The sequence below is a fragment of the Megalobrama amblycephala genome, linkage group LG7 (genome assembly GCF_018812025.1).
Source record: "Megalobrama amblycephala isolate DHTTF-2021 linkage group LG7, ASM1881202v1, whole genome shotgun sequence".
Taxonomy (NCBI): Eukaryota; Metazoa; Chordata; class Actinopteri; order Cypriniformes; family Xenocyprididae; genus Megalobrama; species Megalobrama amblycephala.
Genome location: NC_063050.1, coordinates 57,333,410 through 57,356,838, shown reverse-complemented (window position 1 = coordinate 57,356,838; position 23,429 = coordinate 57,333,410). Strand labels below are relative to the sequence as shown.

The following is a 23,429-nucleotide window of genomic DNA, read 5'->3' as shown; positions in this document are numbered from 1 at the left end:
TTATATGCACTAATGCATCAGGGGTTTAAAGACCCTTAAAGGGGTGATTTGATTATGATTAACTTTAGTGTGTAATGTTGTGGTTTGCTCAAACATTTGCAAAGTTACGACGTTCAATGCCGAGTTTTTTTTTTTTTTTTTTTTTAAATATATACAAAAATTGCTTTTTAAATGGTTGGTAGGGACTACTGAGCTTCTTCCCGGGTTAGTGACATCACTAACCCTAAAATTTACATAAACCCCGCCCCCGAGAACACACAACAAAGGGGGCGGGGCCATGTCGGGCTGCTTTAGAGAAGAGGAAGAGTTGTTGTAGTAGAGTGTTGTTGACATGCCGTCATTTTACGCCGGACTGCTTCACAAACGAGGGTCAATTCAGCACAAAAGATGAACATGACGGCACATGCTAGTGGATGAGTTGAATCAACTCCACAGCAACTACATCAATTTATCCACTAACCATTCAGAAACGTCTAAAAGTTGTAACTTCTTCCTGAGTCTCTCCATCAGTGTCGACTCCGGTTTGAACAATGTAAGGCTGAACACTTTCGTCATTTTGGCTGCGTGAGATTCTCCAGCTTTGTTGTTGTTGAGCTGTTAAAGCTCCGCCCTCTTCTGGAAAGCAGAGCTCATTTGCATTTAAAGGGACACACACAAAAACGGCGTGTTTTTGCTCACACCCAAATTTGACAAGCTATAATAAATGATCTGTGGGGGATTTTGAGCTGAAACTTCACACACACACATTCTGGAGACACCAGAGACTGATATTACATCTTGGCATTATAGGTGCCATTTAATATTCAGTAATATTATTGGTTTTAAGTGCACTGACACTATCGGATGAAAACAAAACCACCTGGACTGATCTGAATAATGACTCTTGTCCTCTGAAGAGCTGCTTATAACTTTGCAGCAGTGAACTGAACTGGTTTAACATTTAACTCAATACTGGCACTTCAATTTTGCTTTAAAAAGACAATAGTGTCATTCAGTTCAATAACAGGGTCAATGTTGCAAAGTTCAATTATGAAGCAAAATCAATTTCAGATATAAAGCAGCTCTACAGAAGTTTCTGATGAACTTTAAACCGTTATTGATCTGAATGACTCTTCAGTAGAGCAGAATCTGAATGTGTCTCATATTTGATGTTTGCATCATTGTTATTTTCCTGTTTATTACAGTGAAGCTGCTTTGAAACGATCTGTAGGCCTACTGAGCAATAGACTTAAAGCCCCACATGAGATCAAAACTCGCTCTGTCCGTTTCATGTCTGTGGGTTACAGGTCCTTTCATGCTTGTGGTCTTCAGACTCTCTGAGGTGTGATTTCACTGACCCGCGGCTTACGAAACCTTCAAAAGAACACTGTATTTGCAGCAATTTGTGTCGATCTCGTCACTGATCCAGTCTGTGCTGAACACAGTGTTTCTGTGCGGATTTTAAAGTTAAGAACTGAAACTCAGCCGGTCGCAGATGAAGATGAGCAGCACTAACCAGCAAATGATTTCTTCAGTCATCATGATCTTAATGCACACAACTAATCAATTATCAAAAATACTTGCTACAATTCTTTTATAAATAAATATCTTGCTCTCTTTCTGGATTTCAGTTTCGTCTGCTCATCTTATACCTGTATTGTGAATATTGCTCTAAAGATAATTTGCATCTGCTAAATCAACCAGAGGCCTCAAGATGACTTAAAATGATTCAAAATAAGAGAAAACAAGTATTCAAATGAGCTGAAACAACTTAATTTTTCTTATTTTAATTCATTCCCTCAGAATTCCTCCAAAACTCAATTTTAGTTGTTTTACTGACTATTTTAGTCTACGGTCACTCCTAGTTTCAGTAAGTACAGTAAGTGTACTACATGGCGTCTGTGTGAGACACACACACACACACACACACACACACACACACACACACACACACACACACACACGACAGAGCTTTGCTTGACTCAACTTTATTTCAGCTTCAGCTTCTGCATAAAAACACCCCCAAAGAAGCACAATAACCATCCGGTTTCATTCAGGAAATGCAGAAGTTGGTGAGGCAGAACTGGGCGTGTCAGATGATGAGTGATTGACAGGTGGTGCTGGCGCAGCGGCAGTTCAGCTCGTGATCCGGGTCACTGCCCGGTGTGTACGAGTAGTTCCAGGTCAGTTCAGTTCCAGCTTTAACTGACCTGAGAAATGAAAGTGAACACAGTCGCGTTTGTTTCCATTCAGTGCTTCATTTGTTCTGCTGTCCTTATGATCACACCCTTACTCGCTTCAGAACTGATGAACTCTGCAACACTGACGCTACTGATCTGAATGTTTCATAACTGATCAGCTTTACACATGAAGTTTGCATCACTGATTCTGTTTATTACTGTGAAGCTGCTTTGAAACAGTTTCTGTACTGTATAAAGAGCTGTAGAAATAAATCTGATGCTGAGTGTAATGATCTCAACCGTGACTGATGATTCTCACCTGTTTGTAAAGAAGGCGATGAGAGGGAATTGTGGGTCGTGAGTGTCGACGAAGACGTTCTGGATGAAGAGGTTCGGCTCACAGCTGTGCTGCAGGTGAAGGACACTGACGTTAATGTCAATCATTCAATCTGTATCGCTGCACTGCTAATATTTCAGCTTCTGTTTGAGAAATCATCTGCTAAAAGAATTACATTTAATATAATAGAATTTCACACACACACAATGACCTCAATTATGACATAAAAAGTTGAAAATGACATACGACTAAATTAAATTTAAGACTAAATTGACTAAATGATGACGTCGAAATTATGACACTATGTAGAAATTAAATTAATTAAAATTAAATTGCATTCAATTGTTCATTAAAATTTAATTAAATTAAAATTAAATTAGATTTACTAAAATTTCAACATCACAAAAAATCAAAATTATGACAAAAAAATCAATTGACATCAATTATAAAATCAATTATGACATCAATTATAAATAATTAAATTATTTATTACTTAAATTAAATTATGACTTAAAATTATGACTAAAAAGTCAAAATGATAGAAAAAAGTAAAAATTATCACATAAAAAAATTGTCATAAAAAGTCGTAATTAACTCTACTTAGAAATTGAGTAAATTAAATTATGACGAAATTAAAAATGACATGACAAAAGGTCCAAATTATCACATAAAAACATAATTATGTTACAAAAAATAATTTCAGCTTTGTATCTCACAATTTTGACTTTTAAAATGACTTTGTCATTATTTTGAAATCTCATAATTAATGAAGCTTTGATTCAAATCCATGTTTCCTGACCCTGCTCACTGGAATAAAAGAACCTCTCTCTCATAATGAGGGTGAGATGCATGATGGGTAAAAGCTGGTGACACGTACGTTGAAGAATCGGGCCACGTTTCCTTCTTTAGAGGCGTCCAGGTAATACATTTTGTCTTGCTTGAGTCTCTGATGCGCGTGTGACGTGATGTCGGCTCTGTCGTTGTGTCCGTTCGATCCGGCGAGGGCTAATCTGGGCTTCTTGCTCAACACCTCCTCGCACTTCTCATGCTCTACAAACACACACAGAGGAAAACATCCGTCCGGAGCCGCTCTGAACGCAGGTCATGAGGAACATCGGGGCGTTTGATGAGCTCGTACCTGTCTCGCTGCAGTCCAGTGACGGCTGCTGGTCCTGAAACAGGAAAACATGTACATTGATGCCATTTGATCAGTTCACGCATTCCCTGGGAATCAAACCCGTGACCGTGGTGTTGCGAGCGCACTGACCGTGAGCGGAGCGCCTGGACTCTGATCCGCGGGTCTCTGGATCACAGGAACATACAGCGGAGGAGAGCAGTCCAGCATCTCGGTGACCGTCTCCTTCGGGCCCGTGGGAAGCGTCCACTCCTCCACCACCTCCACCTCGTCGTCGGACACGGGCGCCTCTCTGCTGCGGAGATCCGGCGGCTCCTCCGCGCTCTGCTCCAGTCTGAGGACGACGCCTGAAACCACAGACCGCATCAATACAGTGTGTATCTGTGTGTGTATTCACCATAGTATGAAAACATGAAGTAATGAAAATGTTTAATGGTTTTAGTTTCAGTCAATGATAGTAACCCTGGAGCGAAGGCTCGGTGTACCTGCATAGATGCAGATGAAGGTTCCCTTGTCGAGGTCGTCACGGCAGCGTACGGCCCAGCCGCGGTCCGGCGTACGAAACACCTGCAGCCGCACCCGCAGCCCCTTCTGCACCACACGGTTCTGACAGCGGCTCTTTTTACAGCTGCACCACGGGCCGCACTCGAACAACCTGTCGGATCACAGCCAGCGTTCACACGCAGCTCACACACCCAACACAACTGAACCAAACAAAACACAACAACGCACAACCCAGCCAACCCAACAAATACAACTCAACCCAACCCAAAACCACTTAACCCAACAAAACCCAATTCAGCCCAACACATACAACTCAACCCAGCCACCTCCTCAAATTAACCCAAAAAAACCATAACTCAACCCAACAAAGCATAACCCAACGCAACTCAACACAACACCAAAACCACTTCAATTTAACCCAACAAAACTCAACCCAACAAAACCCAACCCAAAACCACTTCAATTACCACAACAAAACTCAACCCAGCCAACCCAACAAAACAACTCAACCAACAAAACATAACCCAACAACCCCACTTAACCCAACAAAACCCAACTCAACCCAACCCAACAAAACCCAACTCAACTCAACCCAACCCAACAAAACCCAACTCAACTCAACCCAACCCAACTCAACCCAACTCAACCCAACAAAACCCAACAAAACCCAACTCAACTCAACCCAACCCAACAAAACCCAACCCAACTCAACCCAACAAAACCCAACTCAACTCAACGCAACCCAACCCAAAACCACTCCAATTTAACCCAACAAAACTCAAACCAGCCAACTCAACAAATACAACTCAACCCAACCCAACTCAACCCAAGCCAACAAAACCCAACTCAACTCAACCCAACCCAACTCAACCCAACTCAACCCAACAAAACCCAACTCAACCCAACCAACCCAACAACCCAACTCAACCAACAAAACCCAACTCAACTCAACCCAACCCAAAACCCAACTCAACTCAACCCAACCCAACAAAACCAACTCAACTCAACGCAACCCAACCCAAAACCACTCCAATTTAACCCAACAAAACTCAAACCACCAACTCAACAAATACAACTCAACCCAACCCAACTCAACCCAACCAACTCAACCCAACTCAACTCAACTCAACCCAACAAAACCCAACTCAACCCAAAACCACTCCAATTTAACCCAACAAACCAACAAAACTCAAACCAGCCAACTCAACAAATATAACTCAACCCAACAAAACCCAACCCAAAACCACTTCAATTACCACAACAAAACTCAACCCAGCCAACCCAACAAATACAACTCAACCCAACAAAACATAACCCAACCCAGCCACCCCCACTTAACCCAACAAAACCCAACTCAACCCAACCCAACTCAACCCAACAAAACCCAACTCAACTCAACCCAACCCAACAAAACCCAACTCAACTCAACCCAACTCAACCCAACTCAACCCAACAAAACCCAACAAAACCCAACTCAACTCAACCCAACCCAACAAAACCCAACTCAACTCAACCCAACCCAACTCAACCCAACAAAACCCAACTCAACTCAACCCAACCCAACTCAACCCAACTCAACCCAACAAAACCCAACAAAACCCAACCCAACTCAACCCAAGCCAACAAAACCCAACTCAACTCAACCCAACCCAACTCAACCCAACTCAACCCAACAAAACCCAACTCAACTCAACCCAACCCAACAAAACCCAACTCAACTCAACAAAACCCAACTCAACTCAACCCAACCCAACAAAACCCAACTCAACTCAACCCAACCCAACTCAACCCAACAAAACCCAACTCAACTCAACGCAACCCAACCCAAAACCACTCCAATTTAACCCAACAAACTCAAACCAGCCAACTCAACAAATACAACTCAACCCAACCCAACTCAACCCAAGCCAACCCAACCCAACCCAACTCAACCCAAGCCAACAAAACCCAACTCAACTCAACCCAAAACCACTCCAATTTAACCCAACAAACCAACAAAACTCAAACCAGCCAACTCAACAAATATAACTCAACCCAAAAAACATAACCCAACCCAGCCACCCTCACTTAACCCAACTCAACCCAACTCAACGCAACCAAACCCAAAACCACTCCAATTTAACCCAACAAAACTCAAACCAGCCAACTCAACAAATACAACTCAACTCAACGCAACAAAACATAACCCAACCCAGCCACCCCCACTTAACCCAACTCAACCCAACTCAACTCAACTCAACCCAACAAAACCCAACTCAACCCAAAACCACTCCAATTTAACCCAACAAACCAACAAAACTCAAACCAGCCAACTCAACAAATATACTCAACCCAAAAAAATAACCCAACCCAGCCACCCTCACTTAACCAACTCAACCCAACTCAACGCAACCAACCCAAAACCACTCCAATTTAACCCAACAAACTCAAACCAGCCAACTCAACAAATACAACTCAACTCAACGCAACAAAACATAACCCAACCCAGCCACCCCCACTTAACCCAACTCAACCCAACTCAACTCAACTCAACCCAACAAAACCCAACTCAACCCAAAACCACTCCAATTTAACCCAACAAACCAACAAAACTCAAACCAGCCAACTCAACAAATATAACTCAACCCAAAAAACATAACCCAACCCAGCCACCCTCACTTAACCCAACTCAACCCAACTCAACGCAACCAAACCCAAAACCACTCCAATTAACCCAACAAAAACTCAAACCACCAACTCAACAAATACAACTCAACTCAACGCAACAAAACATAACCCAACCCAGCCACCCCACTTAACCCAACCCAACTATACGCAACTCAACACAACCCAACTCAACCCAACAAAACCCAACCCAACCCAACCCAACTCAACCCAAAAAACATAACCCAACCCAGCCACCCCCACTTAACCCAACCCAACTATACGCAACTCAACACAACACAAAACCACTCAACTTAACCTAACAAAACTCAACCCAACAAAACACAACTCAACCCAACTCAACACAACCCAACACCACTTCAATTTAACCCAACAAAACTCAACCCAGCCAACCCCCACTTAACCCAACTATACGCAACTCAACACAACACAAAACCACTCAACTTAACAAAACCCAACTCAACCCAACAAAACCCAACTCAACCCAACAAAACCCAACAAAACCTAACTCAACCCAAAAAACATAACCCAACCCAGCCACCCCCACTTAACCTAACTCAACCCAACTCAACTCAACCCAACCCAACCCAACCCAAAACCACTCCAATTTAACCCAACAAAACACAACTCAACTGAACCCAGCCCAGCCCGACCCGCCGGACTCACCCTGCACTGACGGGTTCGCTCAGTCTCTGGTGTCTGTAAGCACGACCGTCTCCTCCGGCTCTGACCGTCAGCTGAACACAAGCGCAGCTCTGAGCGTCTGCGCAGCCGTCCTCGCAGTCGCAGCACGCGGTGAAAAACGGCGCCGCGCTGAGGAAGCATCCGTGCGGCCAGCGCTCTTTACGGTAGCGGAACTCTTTCAGGCGCGTCCCGTCCACCTCATTGAACAGCGGCACGGGAACCGGCTCGATCCCGTGGCTGAGGTCTCGCTCGAACAGGAGCGCCGGCGAGGCGGGAGCTCGGGACGGATGTTCTGGAAAAACCTGCGAACTGAAGCTGAAATTGTTCGGCTGCAACACGCCCAGAGCGTCCGACTGCAGCAGGAACTGAAACACCTCCTCCATGGAGCGCAGGCCCCGCCCACACGGCGCTTTATAAATCACGTCCTCCGCGTCACACTCGTCCTCCTGCTCGCCGCCGGCGGCTCGGACCCGAGCGCAGTGGCGCTGGAACTGGCACAGCATGGGCACTCGCAGCGGGTTGTGTCCCAGGAAGCGGTCGGCGTGAGCGGGCAGCGGCGGGACACACGCCGGGCTGCAGTCGTGCGGCTGGTAGACGAGCGGGACGGGAGATCTCGGCTCTTCAGAACAGAAGCTCAGAGGAGACAGAAGCAGCGTCGGATCCTGACCGCTCACGCCGTCGTTTCTGCTGGCTGAAACATCTGACTGTAGTCCGAGCTCAACTCCACGTCTCTGAAGAGGCTGAGAGAACATCTTTTACGTTTTTATTCTGTGTCAGAAACAAGCTTCCATCATAATGATACTAAAGACGAACCGTGAGCTGTCCTTCTGCAGGACGTCCTCCATCTCCTCGCCGTTCCTCAGACTCTCAGGAGAACACTGAGACTCCGACACGGTCACGGTCAGGATATCTGAAACACAGCAGAGACTCACGGTCAGTATGATGAGAGATGAGCAGCAGCATTGATCTTCAGCTCTGATCAGAACAAACCTCCATCGAAGAGCACCTTCTCGAAGCTGTTTAGAAGTTTAGACTCCAGAATGATCTTCATGGCATGAACATACTCTGAAACATCACAATACAACACAATCAAACAGAATATGAGCGTGTGTGTGTGTGTGTGTGTGTGTGTGTGTGTGTACCTCTGTCTGTTGCAGTGTTGTGTCTGATCGCATCTCTTAAATGTGAAAGAACCTCCATCAGCTCATCAAACTCTACATCAACATCCACTTCCTCCCAGAAGATCTTCGCTTGTTCTGAAACACACAATCATCTTCTGATCAATAATCATTATCAGACTGATCACTGATGATCATCATCCCAGATAACAGGGAACGTTCTCTCAAAGTTACGAACACGTTCTTCCAGTAACGTTAATAGAACGTTCGTTCAGCATTAAATAATGTTCTAAAAACGTTAGCACAAAAACATTATTCATACATCATTAATGGAACGTTTTACCTTAAACATTTTAGTTGGGCGTTCATCTAACGTTTTTTAAATGTTGCTACTTGTTTCAGAACGTTCAGAGAACATTCAAAAGTAACAGTTTCCAGAATGTTTGAAGAATGATACAATGTAATGTTTCCTTAACGTTCGCATAACCAATAAATAACGTTTTAAGAACATTTAAAGAACTGGACGTTCAGAGAACATTCAGAAATAATCGGAACGTATTTTTGTTCGCTGGATCTTACCGATTTCACACTCCATCATCATCTCGATCAGTTCAGATCCTCAGAAGAGAAGAGATTGAGACACAAACAAGAAACATGTCAACAACTCAACTAATCAATTATCTCACGAAGACGCTGATTAGTAATAAAACATCATGTGCCAAAGACGATAAACATCTCTGAAATGCTAGAACGCTTATGAAAACTGAATGAAAATATCACATTTCTTACTGAAACGACTTCCATTAAAGTGAATGAAAGCACGCGCCATCACTGAAGAATCATCCATATGTGATTTGATTCTTCAAACCGATTCAGTCAAACCGACTCTCTTGAGAGAAACTTCATCAACACGACATTTGATGCAAACTTTATAACCTCACCGGACAGAATTATTGAACTAAAGTCTTTTTATTCGCTTTTGTTTGAATGATGATGATTCACATTTGTTGGTGAATCAGTTCATAGAACAAAACACACTGTCCGAACGAACCGATTCGCTCAAATGATTCTGTCTTTCCCAATGTTTTGGTTCCAGTAAAAGTCAAAAGCAATCGATCACAGAGATCGCACAGTTAAATGTTTTCCTTTATGTTTTATAACCAGTCGTTCTAATCACGCTGTTATTGGATAATATCGCGGGTATAGTGTGGATTATTGTGTTAAAATATAACGCGTTAAACGAGTTCTCCGTCATCAGTGACTCAGTGCTCGTCTATGAATGTCTGTGTGGAACATCAAATTCACATGAGAAATAGCTTCTGTAAGTTTATTTTACTATATTAACACAGTAAACAGATCTGCGTTAGCAAATATTAAATTTGACATCATCACGTGACGTAGTTTTGTGTTATGTATCATGCGGTGCACTTCCGGTGAGGTTTTGTAACAATGATTGTGCGGTTATACAACTCACAGAGAGTGTGTGTGTGAGTGAGTGTGAGTGTGTGTTCACTGCGGATCATCATCATTACAGTAAGATCAGTTCGTTCATATTTATCCTGTGTAGAGAAGAATGATTCATGGAACTTAAAGTCAGTTTTAAATAATTTAAACCATTTACCATGATATTACTATAGTTAGTTTTTACAGTAAGACTGTGTTTGTATCAGCTGATCTTACGCTTTTTTGCGTTATAATGCATGAGTATATATACTGTTATTTTAGTTAGCCTATATCTTTTTAAATATTTCATATTATGTTTTTTATTAAAACAAACATTCATAAACAGTGATGTGTTACTATGGTAATGTGTGTGTGTGTGTCAGGTGCGCATGGCTCAGGTGCGGCGCGCGGTCACGGAGGCGCTGTGGGGAGCGTGTGTCGCGGACTCCATGTCGATGCCCGTGCACTGGTACTACAACACCGCCGACATCAGGAGCGACTTCAGCGGCTGGATCACGGGACTCACCGCGCCGCGCGACAGACACCCGTCCAGCATCCTGCGCCTGTCCAACACAGGTGTGACTGCTGTCATTGGCCACTCGTGCACGTGACGCTTCAGCAGCATGTGTGTAACCTGTGTGTGTGTGTGTGTGTGTGTGTGCGCAGCTGGCAGCGGCCGTGTGACCGGCTCTGGATCCACCGGAGCTGATGTGGTGGGGAACGTGATTCTGCACGATAAGCTGAAGTTCTGGACGGATCCGCGTGGATCAGTGCACTACCATCAAGGTACGAGTCTAATCCCTCAACCAATCGAGGGGCTTTAATACTGGGAACAGTGTAGAGAAAAACATTAATATGTTTTATATTATATATATATATATAATAAGGTAAAGATTGCAGTTATGTACAGTAGGTATGAATCTGTAACCATCAAACTTTACTAGCGAGACACTGGTTTGTTTTATCCAGCTGAGAGAAGTCGTATGTGTATCACCTGGCCAGATAAACATATTAAATAAATAAATTTGATTAAAATAAGAAAAAGTGGAAAATTCAGAGAAAAACGTAAAATAAATAAATAAATAAATAAATGTTATCTATAAACTTTTCCATTTTTCTTATTTTAATCAAATGCATTTTTGTGTGTAAAAATAAATTATAATCATAAATAAATAATTAGAAAAAAAATACATAAGAAAAGTGGAAAATTGAGAAAAACATGTAGAAAAATAAAAAAATAAATCAGTTTAATTAAGAAAATAAATCAATTTAATTAAAATAAGAAAAGTGGAAAGGTTAATAAAAAATGTGTAAATAAATAAATAATTTGAATGAAATAAGAAAAGTGGAAAATTCAGAGAAAAACTTAAAAAAAAGTTATTATAATATTCTATAAACTTTTCCATTTTTCTTATTTATTTTAATCAAATGTATTTTTTTGTGTAAAAAGTTGAAATAAATAAATAATTAGAAAAAAATAAATAAGTGGAAAAGTTAAATGTGTAAATAAATAAATAAATAATTTAAATAAAATAAGAAAATTAAAAAAATTGAGAATAAAATGTGTAGAAATCAATGAAAAAAATTAATCAATTTTTAATTGAAATAAGTAAGAAAAATGGAAAAGTTTACAGAAAAGCATGTAATAAAAATAAAAACATTTCATTAAAGTGATAAAATTGTAAAAATAATAAAAATAATAAAATTGATTAAAATAAAAATATAAATTTGATTTAATTAAATAAATGAAAAATAACAGTACAGAAACAAAATATTTTTGTAATTCATTTTACACATAAGTATAATGTTAATTTTTCACATTATCAATTGTGTCTTTATGAACTAAAACCAAAAGCGTTCAGCAGCTGTTGAACCAGGTGTAACTGTGACACTCCCGCAGGTCTTCAGGCGGGTCAGAACACCCTGAACGCTCTCTGTGCTCTGAGAGCCGCCCGCGTTCTGTCCGCCGGTGCGTTCGCCAGCGCGGCCGATCCTGACGCACGAGCCGCCGTTCTGTCCGACTACGTGGAGTTCATGACGAGTCCCGGCTCACACGACGACACGTACGCCGAGTCCTTCCACAGGAGCTTCTTCTCCGACTGGCAGGAGCTCAGACCCACGTCCTCCAGAGAGGTGAGAGCGTCTTAAACCGCCTCTGTCGCTCACATGCACCACCTGACTGACCGTCCCGTCCTCTCCGCAGGTTCTGGAGTTCGCGGAGCGGCGATCCAAACGCATGTTGAACTCGTCCCGCGCCGACGGTCAGCTGAACGCCATCGGCTGTCTCCCTATGGCCATTCCCTTCGTTCTGCTGTCTGCCACAGCCAATGAGGAGGAAGCGGTGAGTCACGTGACACCATCTCTCAGCCAATCAGAGTCTCATGTGATCCTCAGTGTAAATGTCCGTGTGTGTCCAGGTGCGTGCGGCGGTGGAGCTGGTGAAGCTCACTCATCCTCACGCGCAGCTGGAGCCGCTGGTGTCTCTGTACGCTCGCGCGCTTCACGCCACGCTGAACGGAGCCTGTCTGCGGCGGCAGGCGGAGGCGGCGCTCAAATCGCCCGCGCTGGACGCCTGGGACGCGTGTCGACACTTCATACAGCGGGCCGAGAGGTCAGCACAGAGAAACATACTTCACAGAAAACTACGACCTAAAAATTAAAATTCTGTTATTAATTACTCTCCCTCATGTCGTTCCACACCCGTAAGACCTTCGTTCATCTTCAGAACACAAATTAAGATATTTTTGATGAATTTCCAACGCAACTACCACTCCAAGCTGCAGAAAGGTAGGAAAGACATCATTAAAGTGACTCCAGCGGCTTCGACTCAATTTTATGAAGTGACGCGAGTGCTTTGTTTGCACAAAAAAACATAATTTACCACTTTATTTACAAAATAATATAATCCAAAGCGTGTTCACGCAACAATGCCAGCTCTCGTGAACGCTCTCGCGTGTGTTGAGTCGACGCGCGAGTCTGAACACGACATGATGCGTCATCGGTGGCGTCTGCAGCTGTACGCATTGTGCGTACCATTAGAGGGCGCTAATTAATGCCGTTTTTATTTTTTACATATTTTTAAATTGATTATTAAAATCTATCTGCGTACTGAGAATAAATAAAGGTGTGCGTTTGTGTGTTGTAAAGTCAAATGTGTGTCCATGGGTGGGCGTGGGGATATGGGTGAAAAGAAATCTGATTGGCTAGTATAGTTTCGTCGTTTTCTTCCACAATGTTTCGTAAAAGAGTGTCGAAAACAGCGCCATCTTATGGCAGGTGAAATTTACAGCAGCCATAAACCTGAGTGCGCAGCTCCGTTGTTTTATCCATTACGCTCAAATAAAAGCCTGACGACGCTAAATGTGTTTATTTCAATAATATAATTCACATATTAAAGTTTGTTCTGTGTGAACCCTGAGATCAAATCCTGCACGAATCTCTCGTTAAACACTCGCGCGAGTCTGAACACAACATGCTCTTGTGAATGCACGTTCCAGATCAATATTTTTGTAAGTAAAGTGGTAATTTGTTGTTTTTTTTTTGTGTGCAAACAAAGCACTCAAGTTGCTTCATAAAACTGAGTTTAAACCACTGGAGTGCTTTAATGATGTCTTTACTACCTTTCTGGACCTTGGAGTGGTAGTTGCGTTGGATCTCTCTCTATGGAGGGACAGAAACCACTCAGACTTCATCAAAAAGATCTTAATTTGTGTTCTGAAGATGAACGAAAGGTCTTACAGGTGTGGAACGACATGAGTAATAAATGAGAGAATGTTCATTTTTGGGTGAACTAACCCTTTCAGATATCATGCAGGTCTGTTATGGACGTCTGATGATGGTTCTGTTTGTTCAGCAGGTTTCCAGCTTCATCAGCCGAGCGTCTGAAGGTCCATCAGAGCGCCGTGGAGTCTCTCGGACTCGCCTGCTACACACAAGGTTAGAAAAACCCTGAGCCAATGCAAAACAGAACTACCCATGATGCTCCTCTGATTGAGTGTGTGTGTGTGTGTGTGTGTGATGCTGCAGGAGCTCTGACGAGCCTCTTCTACCTGGCGTACTGCTTTCATGATGACGTGACGGAGGGAATCCTGACCAACACCAACTGTGGAGGTGCGTTTCTCCATCTCTGACTCACACTGTTTGCTCATGTGAGCGTGTTTAACGCTGCGCGTGTGTCCGCAGGTGAGAACTGTAACCGCGGCGCGGCGTTAGGGGCTCTTCTCGGCGCCCGGGCGGCGTACGCCGGGTCAGCCGTGCCTCAGCGGTGGAAGGACGGGCTGCTGGACGCTCCGGGGCGAATCTCTGAAGTCCTGCAAGATCTGAACTGCTCCACATCAGCCTGACAGTCTTCTGCTCTTCTCTCGACTCAGAAGCCTCTGTTTACACACACACACACACACACACACAGGAAGTGCTGCCCACAGATGAGGTTTCCAGCCTGACTTCCCCTCATCTGTGTACCTGCGCCTCTCATGACCTACTTGCATAATTCTCGCATTAGAACTATGTCTGTTTTAAAGATTGAGTAAATGATAATCGGATAGCTTGAATATTTTACTCAAAACACTCTTTGTGTGTGTGTGTGTTTAGAGTTTTTAATCTAATGCAAGTTTTAATAACCTTATATACAGTAGTTCTAGAAAAATTGACATTTATTCAAATATTATAATAAATTTGTTACAGATTTTGTAGTCATATTGTGTAGTTGTGCTTGGAGTCGATTGTTTTATTTGTGATAACGCAACATGAGAACATGACAAATTGTGTGATTTGGCCTGATAAATGATGAACACGTGCAAAAACAAGAGAGAAGAAATGAAATATTAATAACTCGGTGTTTGCTTTTTATTTATGCAATTTTTTTGCACAGTAAAATGAAACCTGTAGCTGTAGTTTGCTTTTTTTTTGCCAAATAATTTTGTCAGATAAATACCAAGTTTAGTGATTTGTTCTTCCCCCATATTTAAAATATATAAAATAACTTCCTAATGTTTTGATGGTTTAAATCAATTTGTCACTTTTGGACACGACTGTGGGTTTTTACTTGTTACTCGTCATGGAAATCGCTAAAGAATCATAAAAACAGCAATAATCAGAGAGCTGCTGTGTTTCAGAACATGCTGAAGCGGCATTGATGAAGTTAATTGAATTAAAATTGAAGGGATCATTTTAGAGTTTGAAGCAAAACTATCTTCTGTCTTTTTTGGAATATCTTCTGTAGATTATAGAGAATCCTAAATGCTTCCGATACAGTGTTGCAGAATGTGATCATGTTAGATTAGTTTCTGATTGTGCATCATGTTTTCTTGTATTAAAACACTTCACCTGTAATGCAGCAGTTGATCAGTGATTGTGATTATTATATGCACTACTATAAATGATATTCTGCTTCTTTTGCACATTTTGTGAAGGTGAACATGCAGTCGTGTTTGTGTTTTGTTGTAATTTTGTTAAAGATGCAGTAAATGTCTTGTTTGCAGCAGCTCATGTCGTGTTTGTTGGTGTGGATCATCTCTTGATTTCTGTTCAAACCACACATCTCTCTGTGGTCTCAACAAACGAGACGCGACAGTGAAGTTCAATCGCTCCAGTAGCTCGTCACGCGCTGCGTTCTGATCTAAACTAGAGTTTAAACTCGAGCTGATTTCAAGACGGAAACCACAGCGCTTCTTAAAGTGTTAGTAAATGAAGTCAGAGAAACTGTAAAGACCGATATGATGATATATGCCATATGATTCATTATGCAAATGTTAAACAATCATTTAAGTCAAAGGAAACTCTGTGCTGATCATCATTCTCTCTCACTCATGTTTTTCCAAACCTATATGACTTTCTTTCTTCTGTGGAAGGAACAAAACAACATTGGACCCCACTGACTTCCATTATATGAACAAAAACAGTAAATGATGACAGAATATATCTTTAAATTTCTCAAAAGGATGTAAAGTTACCGTAACCCACACCTGAGAAACTGAAATATGAATTTAACACAAATCTGCTGTGCAAAGTTTGACCAGCATCTGGATGTGAAAGCAGGTTGTGTTGAATTAAAGTCACTGTCTATATTAATCTCATCACATCATAACTGACTGCATCAGTGGCTCCACCTGCTGGTGACACACAGAACAGCTTCAGTCACAGTATTGTGCAATGATCTGCTGTCCGACGCCCACGAGTGTCCAGACCAGACTTCGATCCTGAAGCTAAAACATCATGGAGTTCAAGCTGAACAGAATGAAGCTCTGCCACATGATCCTGACGCTGCTCGCCGTCCCAGAGTGCTTTGGGGTTCAGTCAGGTGAGTGTCAAGAACTGTTGGATCTGTGTTTGTGAGGTCAGCTGTGTGTCGCTGTGTTTTTCATATGTGTTTACAGTGTAACGGTCTTCACTCACTGCTGTCATTATCTGCAGTGTTCCTCAGTAAGTCTGAGGCCAGCCGGCCGTTATCTCATCGTGTCAGGCGAGCGAACTCCTTCCTGGAGGAGCTGAAGCTGGGAGATCTGGAGCGAGAGTGTCTGGAGGAGATCTGCTCGTATGAGGAGGCCAGGGAGATCTTCACCGTCCCCGCACAACTGGTGAGGAACAGAGTTAGTGTTAGAGGAGAACGAGACGCTCCAGACAGTCATGAAACCCTGAGTGTTTGAGATGAGACAAATCTAACAGATTCTCCTGTTGTGTTTCAGGAGGATTTCTGGAAGAGATATACAGGTAAACCTGATTGAACAATACATTACATTTCATGAGGAATTACATGTCAAAATAGTTTTGAATATTTGAAAATTACAAAAGAACTGCTTAGAAACTGCATAGCAATGACCTGACAACCACTCACAACTCCATAGCAACGACCTGACAACCATTCACAACTCCATAGCAATGACCTGACAACCATTCACAACTCCAAAGTAACGACCTGACAACCACTCACAACTCCATAGCAACGACCTGACAACCACTCACAACTCCATAGCAACGACCTGACAACCACTCACAACTCCATAGCAATGACCTGACAACCATTCACAACTCCAAAGTAACGACCCTTACAACCACTCAGAACTCTTTAGCAACGACCTGACAACCACTCACAACTCCATAGCAACGACCTGACAACCACTCACAACTCCAAAGCAACGACCTGACAACCACTCACAACTCCATAGCAACGACCTGACAACCATTCACAAATCCAAAGCAATGACCTGACAACCACTAAGAATTAAATGACCTGACAACCACTCACAACTCCAAAGCAACAACCTGACAACCACTCACAACTCCATAGCAACGACCTGACAACCAAACGACCCTTAAAACCACTCAGAACTCTTTAGCAATGACCTGACAACCACTCACAACTCCAAAGCAACGACCTGACAACCACTCACAACTCCATAGCAATGACCTGACAACCACTCACAACTCCAAAGCAACGACCTGACAACCACTCACAACTCCAAAGCAACAACGTGACAACCACTCACAACTCCATAGCAACGACCTGACAACCATTCACAACTCCATAGCAATGACCTGACAACCATTCACAACTCCATAGCAACGACCTGACAACCACTCACAACTCCATAGCAACGACCTGACAACCACTCACAACTCCAAAGCAACGACCTGACAACCACTCAGAATTAGATGACAACTCCATAGCAATGACCTGACAACCACTCACAACTCCATAGCAATGACCTGACAACCACTCACAACTCCATAGCAATGACCTGACAACCACTCACAACTCCAAAGCAACGACCTGACAACCATTCACAACTCCAAAGCAACGACCTGACAACCACTCACAACTCCATAGCAACGACCTGACAACCATTCACAACTCCAAAGCAACAACCTGACAACCATTCACAACTCCAAAGTAACGACCTGACAACCACTCACAACTCCATAGCAACGACCTGACAACCACTCACAACTCCATTGCAATGACCTGACAACCACTCACAACTTCATAGCAACGACCTGACAACCACTCACAACTCCATAGCAACGACCTGACAACCACTCAGATCTCCATAGCAACAACCTAACAACCACTCAGAACTCCATAGCAATGACCTGACAACCACTCAGAATTAAATGACCTGACAACCACTCATAAAAAAATGCAACGACTTAACAACCACTCACAACTCATAGCAACGACCTGACAACCACTCACAACTCCATAGCAACGACCTGACAACCACTCACAACTCCATAGCAACGACCTGACAACCACTCACAACTCCATTGCAATGACCTGACAACCACTCACAACTTCATAGCAACGACCTGACAACCACTCACAACTCCATAGCAACGACCTGACAACCACTCAGATCTCCATAGCAACAACCTAACAACCACTCAGAACTCCATAGCAATGACCTGACAACCACTCAGAATTAAATGACCTGACAACCACTCATAAAAAAATGCAACGACTTAACAACCACTCACAACTTCATAGCAATGACCTGACAACCACTCACAACTCCATAGCAACGACCTGACAACCACTCAGATCTCCATAGCAACAACCTAACAACCACTCAGAACTCCATAGCAACGACCTGACAACCACTCAGAATTAAATGACCTGACAACCACTCAGAACTCCATAGCAACGACCTGACAACCACTCACAACTCCATAGCAACGACCTGACAACTATTCACAACTCCAAAGTAACGACCCTTACAACCACTCAGAACTCTTTAGCAATTACCTGACAACCACTCACAACTCCATAGCAACGACCTGACAACCACTCACAACTCCATAGCAACGACCTGACAACCACTCACAACTCCAAAGCAACGACCTGACAACCACTCACAACTCCATAGCAACGACCTGACAACCATTCACAACTCCAAAGCAACGACCTGACAACCACTCACAACTCCAAAGCAACGACCTGACAACCTCTCACAACTCCAAAGCAATGACCTGACAACCACTCACAACTCCAAAGCAACGACCTGACAACCACTCACAACTCCATAGCAACAACCTGACAACCATTCACAACTCCAAAGCAACGACCTGACAACCACTCACAACTCCAAAGCAACGACCTGACAACCTCTCACAACTCCAAAGCAATGACCTGACAACCACTCACAACTTCATAGCAACGACCTGACAACCACTCAGATCTCCATAGCAACAACCTAACAACCACTCACAACTTCATAGCAACGACCTGACAACCACTCACAACTCCATAGCAACGACCTGACAACCATTCACAACTCTTTAGCAACGACCTGACAACCACTCACAACTCCAAAGCAACGACCTGACAACCACTCACAACTCCAAAGCAACGACCTGACAACCACTCAAGAATTAAATGACCTAACAACCACTCACAACTCCATAGCAACGACCTGACAACCACTCACAACTCCAAAGCAACGACCTGACAACCACTCACAACTCCAAAGCAACGACCTGACAACCACTCACAACTCCATAGCAACGACCTGACAACCACTCAGAACAACCTGACAACCACTCCATAGCAACAACCTAACAACCACTCAGAACTCCACAGCAACGACCTGACAACCACTCAGAATTAAATGACCTGACAACCACTCATAAAAAAAATGCAACGACTTAACAACCACTCACAACTTCATAGCAACGACCTAACAACCACTCACAACTCCATAGCAACGACCTGACAACCACTCAGATCTCCATAGCAACAACCTAACAACCACTCAGAACTCCATAGCAACAACCTGACAACCACTCAGAATTAAATGACCTGACAACCACTCATAAAAAAATGCAACGACCTAACAACCACTCACAACTCCATAGCAACGACCTGACAACCACTCAGATCTCCATAGCAACAACCTAACAACCACTCAGAACTCCATAGCAACGACCTGACAACCACTCAGAAAGAAATGACCTGACAACCACTCATAAAAAAAATGCAACGACTTAACAACCACTCAGAACTCCATAGCAACGACCTGACAACCACTCAGAATTAAATGACCTGACAACCACTCACAACTCCATAGCAACAACCACACAGCCACAGACTCCCCTCAGTGTCTTCCGATCCTGTGATTCTGCTGTTTGCCTCTTCAGAGGTGGATTTCTGTCAGTCGGGACCGTGTCAGAACGGAGCCACATGTGTGGATCACATGGACACCTACATCTGCATCTGTCCAATGAACTTCGAGGGGCGACACTGTGACAAAGGTAACACTCAAACATCAGCAGCGTCACAGTGCTGAACATCTCCTCACGTTTCAATCCTGTCGTCCGTCCCACAGAAATATTCCCACCCAGTTCCTACGGATGTCTGTACCGGAACGGCGGCTGCGAACACTTCTGTGTGGAGATCACCAATTCGACTCATCGCTGTGATTGTGCTCCCGGATACACACTGCACACAGACAACAGCAGCTGCGTGCCGCAGGGTGCGTCTCAAACACACACACACATCTGTGCACTGCCTAGGCAACAACACACACACACTTGTAGTGTGCTACACTCCACAGACTTGCAGCATCTTATAACTCTTCCCCCATGGCCTCATGGGATAGTAAAGAGTCCATCAGATGCACACACTACTCTTTTCATGCCAAATGTAGTAGTAGGGAAGTAGGCATCTTCGGACGGGTCCAGTGCACAAGATAACAGTAACATCACTCTGTTTTGTGCTGTTAGGCCACAGTGTTGTTGATGTAAACCCATGCTGTATTTCTCAGGTGGTTTCCCATGTGGCAGGCTGGTGGAGATGGGTGTGGGTCCGAGGATAGTGAAGGGCGTCGTGTGTCCTAAAGGACAGTGTCCGTGGCAGGTGAGGATTCATGACTGAATCAGTCCATTCCATGATCAGAGAATCTTTCTCCGTTACATTCCTGAAAATAAAGGGCTTTTTGCAGTGATGCCACAGAAGAACCATTTTGTATGGATGCTTGTTTCCACCACTAAAGAAAAAATAAAAATGTAATTGGGACTTTTTATCTCACAATTCTGACTTTTTTTCTCACAACTGTGGGATATAAAGTCCAATTCTGAGGAAAAAAAATTGACTTTTTTCTCAGAATTTTGAGTTTATATCTCACAATTCTGACTTTATAACTCACAATTGCGAGTTTCGCAGTCTGTTTTTCACAAACAACTCGAAATTCAGAGAAAAAAGTCAGAATTATGAGATATAACTCAATTCTGAGAAAAAAGTCAAGAATTGTGAAGTGAAGAGAATGTGAAGAGAACCTTTTGTGGAATGGAAAGATTGTAAGGATGTTAAAAGTTCTTCAATGCTTTATTTTGAAGAGTGTGAATCCATTTCGTCCTTCAGATCCGTTGTCTCTGTTTGTTTTCTCAGTCGATTCTCTGTGCGTCTCCTCCACAGGCTTTACTCGAGTATGCTGGAGTGTATAAATGCGGTGGAGTTATTCTAGATTCCCAATGGATTGTCACCGCGGCTCATTGTGTCTGGAATAATAAAGATCCATCCCTCTTCCAAGTGACAGTCGGTAAGACTTAGTCTTGACTTAGTCATGAACTACCTTCATTATAAGGGTTTGTCTCTGGAGTTGTCACAGGATCCAGTAATGTTAAGAATAATGCAGCGAAATTACTGCAACTTGAATATCCAAACGCAAGGAGTTGTTCGTAAAACGCTGGTTCTGTTAATGTTCCTCCTCTCAGATCATTTTCTCTTCTCCTGTAGGTGAACACATCCTCGATAAAGATGAAGGAACAGAACAGAAGAGGAAAGTGTCTAAAGTGATCATCCACCCGCGGTACAACCACTCTAGCACGGACAGTGACATCGCACTGCTGCATCTCCTCAGCCCCGTCACGCTCGACCGCTTCGCCCTTCCCGCCTGCCTTCCTCCAGCTAACGGCACGTTCGGACGCACCATAGGAGCCATCCGCATGTCCACCGTCAGCGGGTGGGGTCGCATGGCGCAGTCGGGACCGCCGTCTCAGGTTCTCCAGAGGCTGGAGGTGCCGAGGGTCTCCTTAGACGAGTGTCGGGCAAACTCGGGTCTGAAGGTGACCAGGAACATGTTGTGCGCCGGCTTCATCGAGGGCGGCCGTGACTCCTGTCAGGGGGACAGCGGAGGGCCGCTGGTCACCCGCTACAGAAACACATGGTTCCTGACAGGAATCGTGAGCTGGGGCAAAGGCTGCGCCCGCGCCAACGTCTACGGCATCTACACGCGGGTGTCCGTCTTTGTGGAGTGGATTCTGAAGACCGTGGCCAGCGCATGAATACAAGAGTTTCTGAACGTTGTGTAAGGTGAAGTGTGTTCAGATTCACGTTCAGTCACTCAAGTCAGTCATTAGCTGTTTCCATTGACCAGTTTTTATGTGAATTTTGGCGTATTGCATGTAAAATTTTTGGATGGAAATGCCAAGAGGCACATGAATTGAGGCACTGATCATTTTTTTAATCCAATAAGAAGACATGCACATAAATTACCATAGTTTTATAGAATAAATCCCTCAATGCACAACAAAAAACTCATTGGAAAACCTTGGAAATTGGTGCAAAATATAAATCTGTAAGTTGCTGCAGTCTGGCTTTTTCTCAGAGCATCAGACGAAACACAATAAACACTGTCATGTTCTCTTTTGCTCGGAAGCAGATGCCTTGAAATGCGAAAAAATTCTAAAAATGAGCATGAAAAAATACACCCAATTAAGGAGGATAATTTTTTTATCCAATAAGAAGACATGCATAAACTATATTGGAAACACATTTACTGAATAAATCCCTTGATGCGCAACAAAACCCTCGTGTGACTCTGTGATTGGATAACTGGAATAACCAGCAGACCAATAGCATCGCAGCATCTCAAATGTTGGTTTGGTGGTTCTGAAACGTCTGAGTCAAAGTGTGTCATCAGAATGATTTGGTTTAATTCCCTCCAGAAGCGTCTCACACGATTGTGTTCCCAAAAAGATCACATGACAGTGTTTATTGTGTGTCGTCTGACTCATTTATGATGGAGGGAAAAAGAGACACTTCCATTTTTATTACTGATATTTTGAGCAAATTTCCCAGGAAGTGATGATGATATTGTTCTCTTGAACACGTGGGATGGAAACACCGCTTTATATGCAAATGTTTTATCCCATATTCCAGTTTTGTGCTCAAGTTAAATTCGCAACTTCCCGAAGAGTGACGCTTCCACAACATTGAATATTGGCACTGGCAAACACCAGAACATGTACTTTTGCAATTAAAAATAATGGCACACTTGTGAGTATATATAATAATCATTAGCATAACCCTAAAATTTGTATTATATGTGAAAAATAAATAATGTTTTCAAATGTTGTTCTTTGTCTTGTCATCTCTGTGGTTCAGTGAGGGA

The 23,429-nt window shown here is 43.1% G+C and overlaps 3 protein-coding genes across 9 annotated transcripts; 2 read left to right on the top strand and 1 right to left on the bottom strand.

Annotated features, from left to right (window-relative positions):
* Nucleotides 1-1,750: 1,750 nt before the first annotated feature.
* setdb2 (SET domain bifurcated histone lysine methyltransferase 2) lies at nt 1,751-9,614 on the bottom strand. The gene is made up of 12 exons (XM_048198437.1): nt 9,391-9,614; nt 9,181-9,219; nt 8,626-8,739; nt 8,474-8,548; nt 8,293-8,393; nt 7,466-8,223; nt 4,117-4,286; nt 3,764-3,978; nt 3,635-3,668; nt 3,374-3,546; nt 2,479-2,567; nt 1,751-2,189 (listed from the first exon to the last, which is right to left on the bottom strand). Exons 1-12 carry the CDS (start codon nt 9,446-9,448, stop codon nt 2,072-2,074), a joined length of 1,944 nt encoding a protein of 647 aa, XP_048054394.1. The 5' UTR covers nt 9,449-9,614; the 3' UTR covers nt 1,751-2,071.
* A 167-nt stretch (nt 9,615-9,781) lies between these two features.
* On the top strand, nt 9,782-15,526 carry LOC125273026. 7 transcript variants are annotated; one of them, XM_048198271.1, is made up of 9 exons: nt 9,782-9,922; nt 10,428-10,620; nt 10,711-10,830; nt 11,945-12,177; nt 12,248-12,385; nt 12,462-12,655; nt 13,898-13,980; nt 14,071-14,154; nt 14,227-15,526. In XM_048198271.1, the coding sequence occupies exons 2-9, from the start codon at nt 10,434-10,436 to the stop codon at nt 14,385-14,387; spliced, it is 1,200 nt and encodes a 399-aa protein (XP_048054228.1). In that variant the 5' UTR covers nt 9,782-9,922; nt 10,428-10,433; the 3' UTR covers nt 14,388-15,526. The 7 variants fall into 7 exon arrangements, with proteins under 7 accessions (XP_048054228.1, XP_048054226.1, XP_048054225.1 ...); XM_048198269.1 differs by having other exon boundaries at nt 9,786-9,922; nt 10,424-10,620; XM_048198268.1 differs by lacking the exon at nt 9,782-9,922 and adding an exon at nt 10,001-10,134.
* Nucleotides 15,527-16,181: 655 nt separating this feature from the next.
* On the top strand, nt 16,182-23,392 carry f7l (coagulation factor VII, like). Its single transcript, XM_048198264.1, has 8 exons — nt 16,182-16,342; nt 16,456-16,619; nt 16,728-16,752; nt 20,176-20,289; nt 20,364-20,510; nt 20,802-20,893; nt 21,452-21,575; nt 21,773-23,392. The coding sequence occupies exons 1-8, from the start codon at nt 16,258-16,260 to the stop codon at nt 22,318-22,320; spliced, it is 1,299 nt and encodes a 432-aa protein (XP_048054221.1). The 5' UTR covers nt 16,182-16,257; the 3' UTR covers nt 22,321-23,392.
* Nucleotides 23,393-23,429: the final 37 nt, after the last annotated feature.

Excerpts from the sequence above, each read along its gene's own strand:
- f7l (XM_048198264.1), top strand. The coding sequence starts at position 16,258 with ATGGAGTTCAAGCTGAACAGAATGAAGCTCTGCCACATGATCCTGACG. Across the intron at positions 16,343-16,455 it reads GTGCTTTGGGGTTCAGTCAG|TGTTCCTCAGTAAGTCTGAG; the intron begins GTGAGTGTCAAG and ends CATTATCTGCAG. Across the intron at positions 21,576-21,772 it reads CCTCTTCCAAGTGACAGTCG|GTGAACACATCCTCGATAAA; the intron begins GTAAGACTTAGT and ends CTTCTCCTGTAG.
- setdb2 (XM_048198437.1), bottom strand. The coding sequence starts at position 9,448 with ATGGATGATTCTTCAGTGATGGCGCGTGCTTTCATTCACTTTAATGGA. Across the intron at positions 3,979-4,116 it reads CTTCATCTGCATCTATGCAG|GCGTCGTCCTCAGACTGGAG; the intron begins GTACACCGAGCC and ends CTGTGGTTTCAG. Across the intron at positions 2,190-2,478 it reads ATCGCCTTCTTTACAAACAG|GTCAGTTAAAGCTGGAACTG; the intron begins GTGAGAATCATC and ends TTCATTTCTCAG.
- LOC125273026 (XM_048198265.1), top strand. Across the intron at positions 12,386-12,461 it reads CAGCCAATGAGGAGGAAGCG|GTGCGTGCGGCGGTGGAGCT; the intron begins GTGAGTCACGTG and ends GTGTGTGTCCAG. Across the intron at positions 14,155-14,226 it reads GACCAACACCAACTGTGGAG|GTGAGAACTGTAACCGCGGC; the intron begins GTGCGTTTCTCC and ends GTGTGTCCGCAG.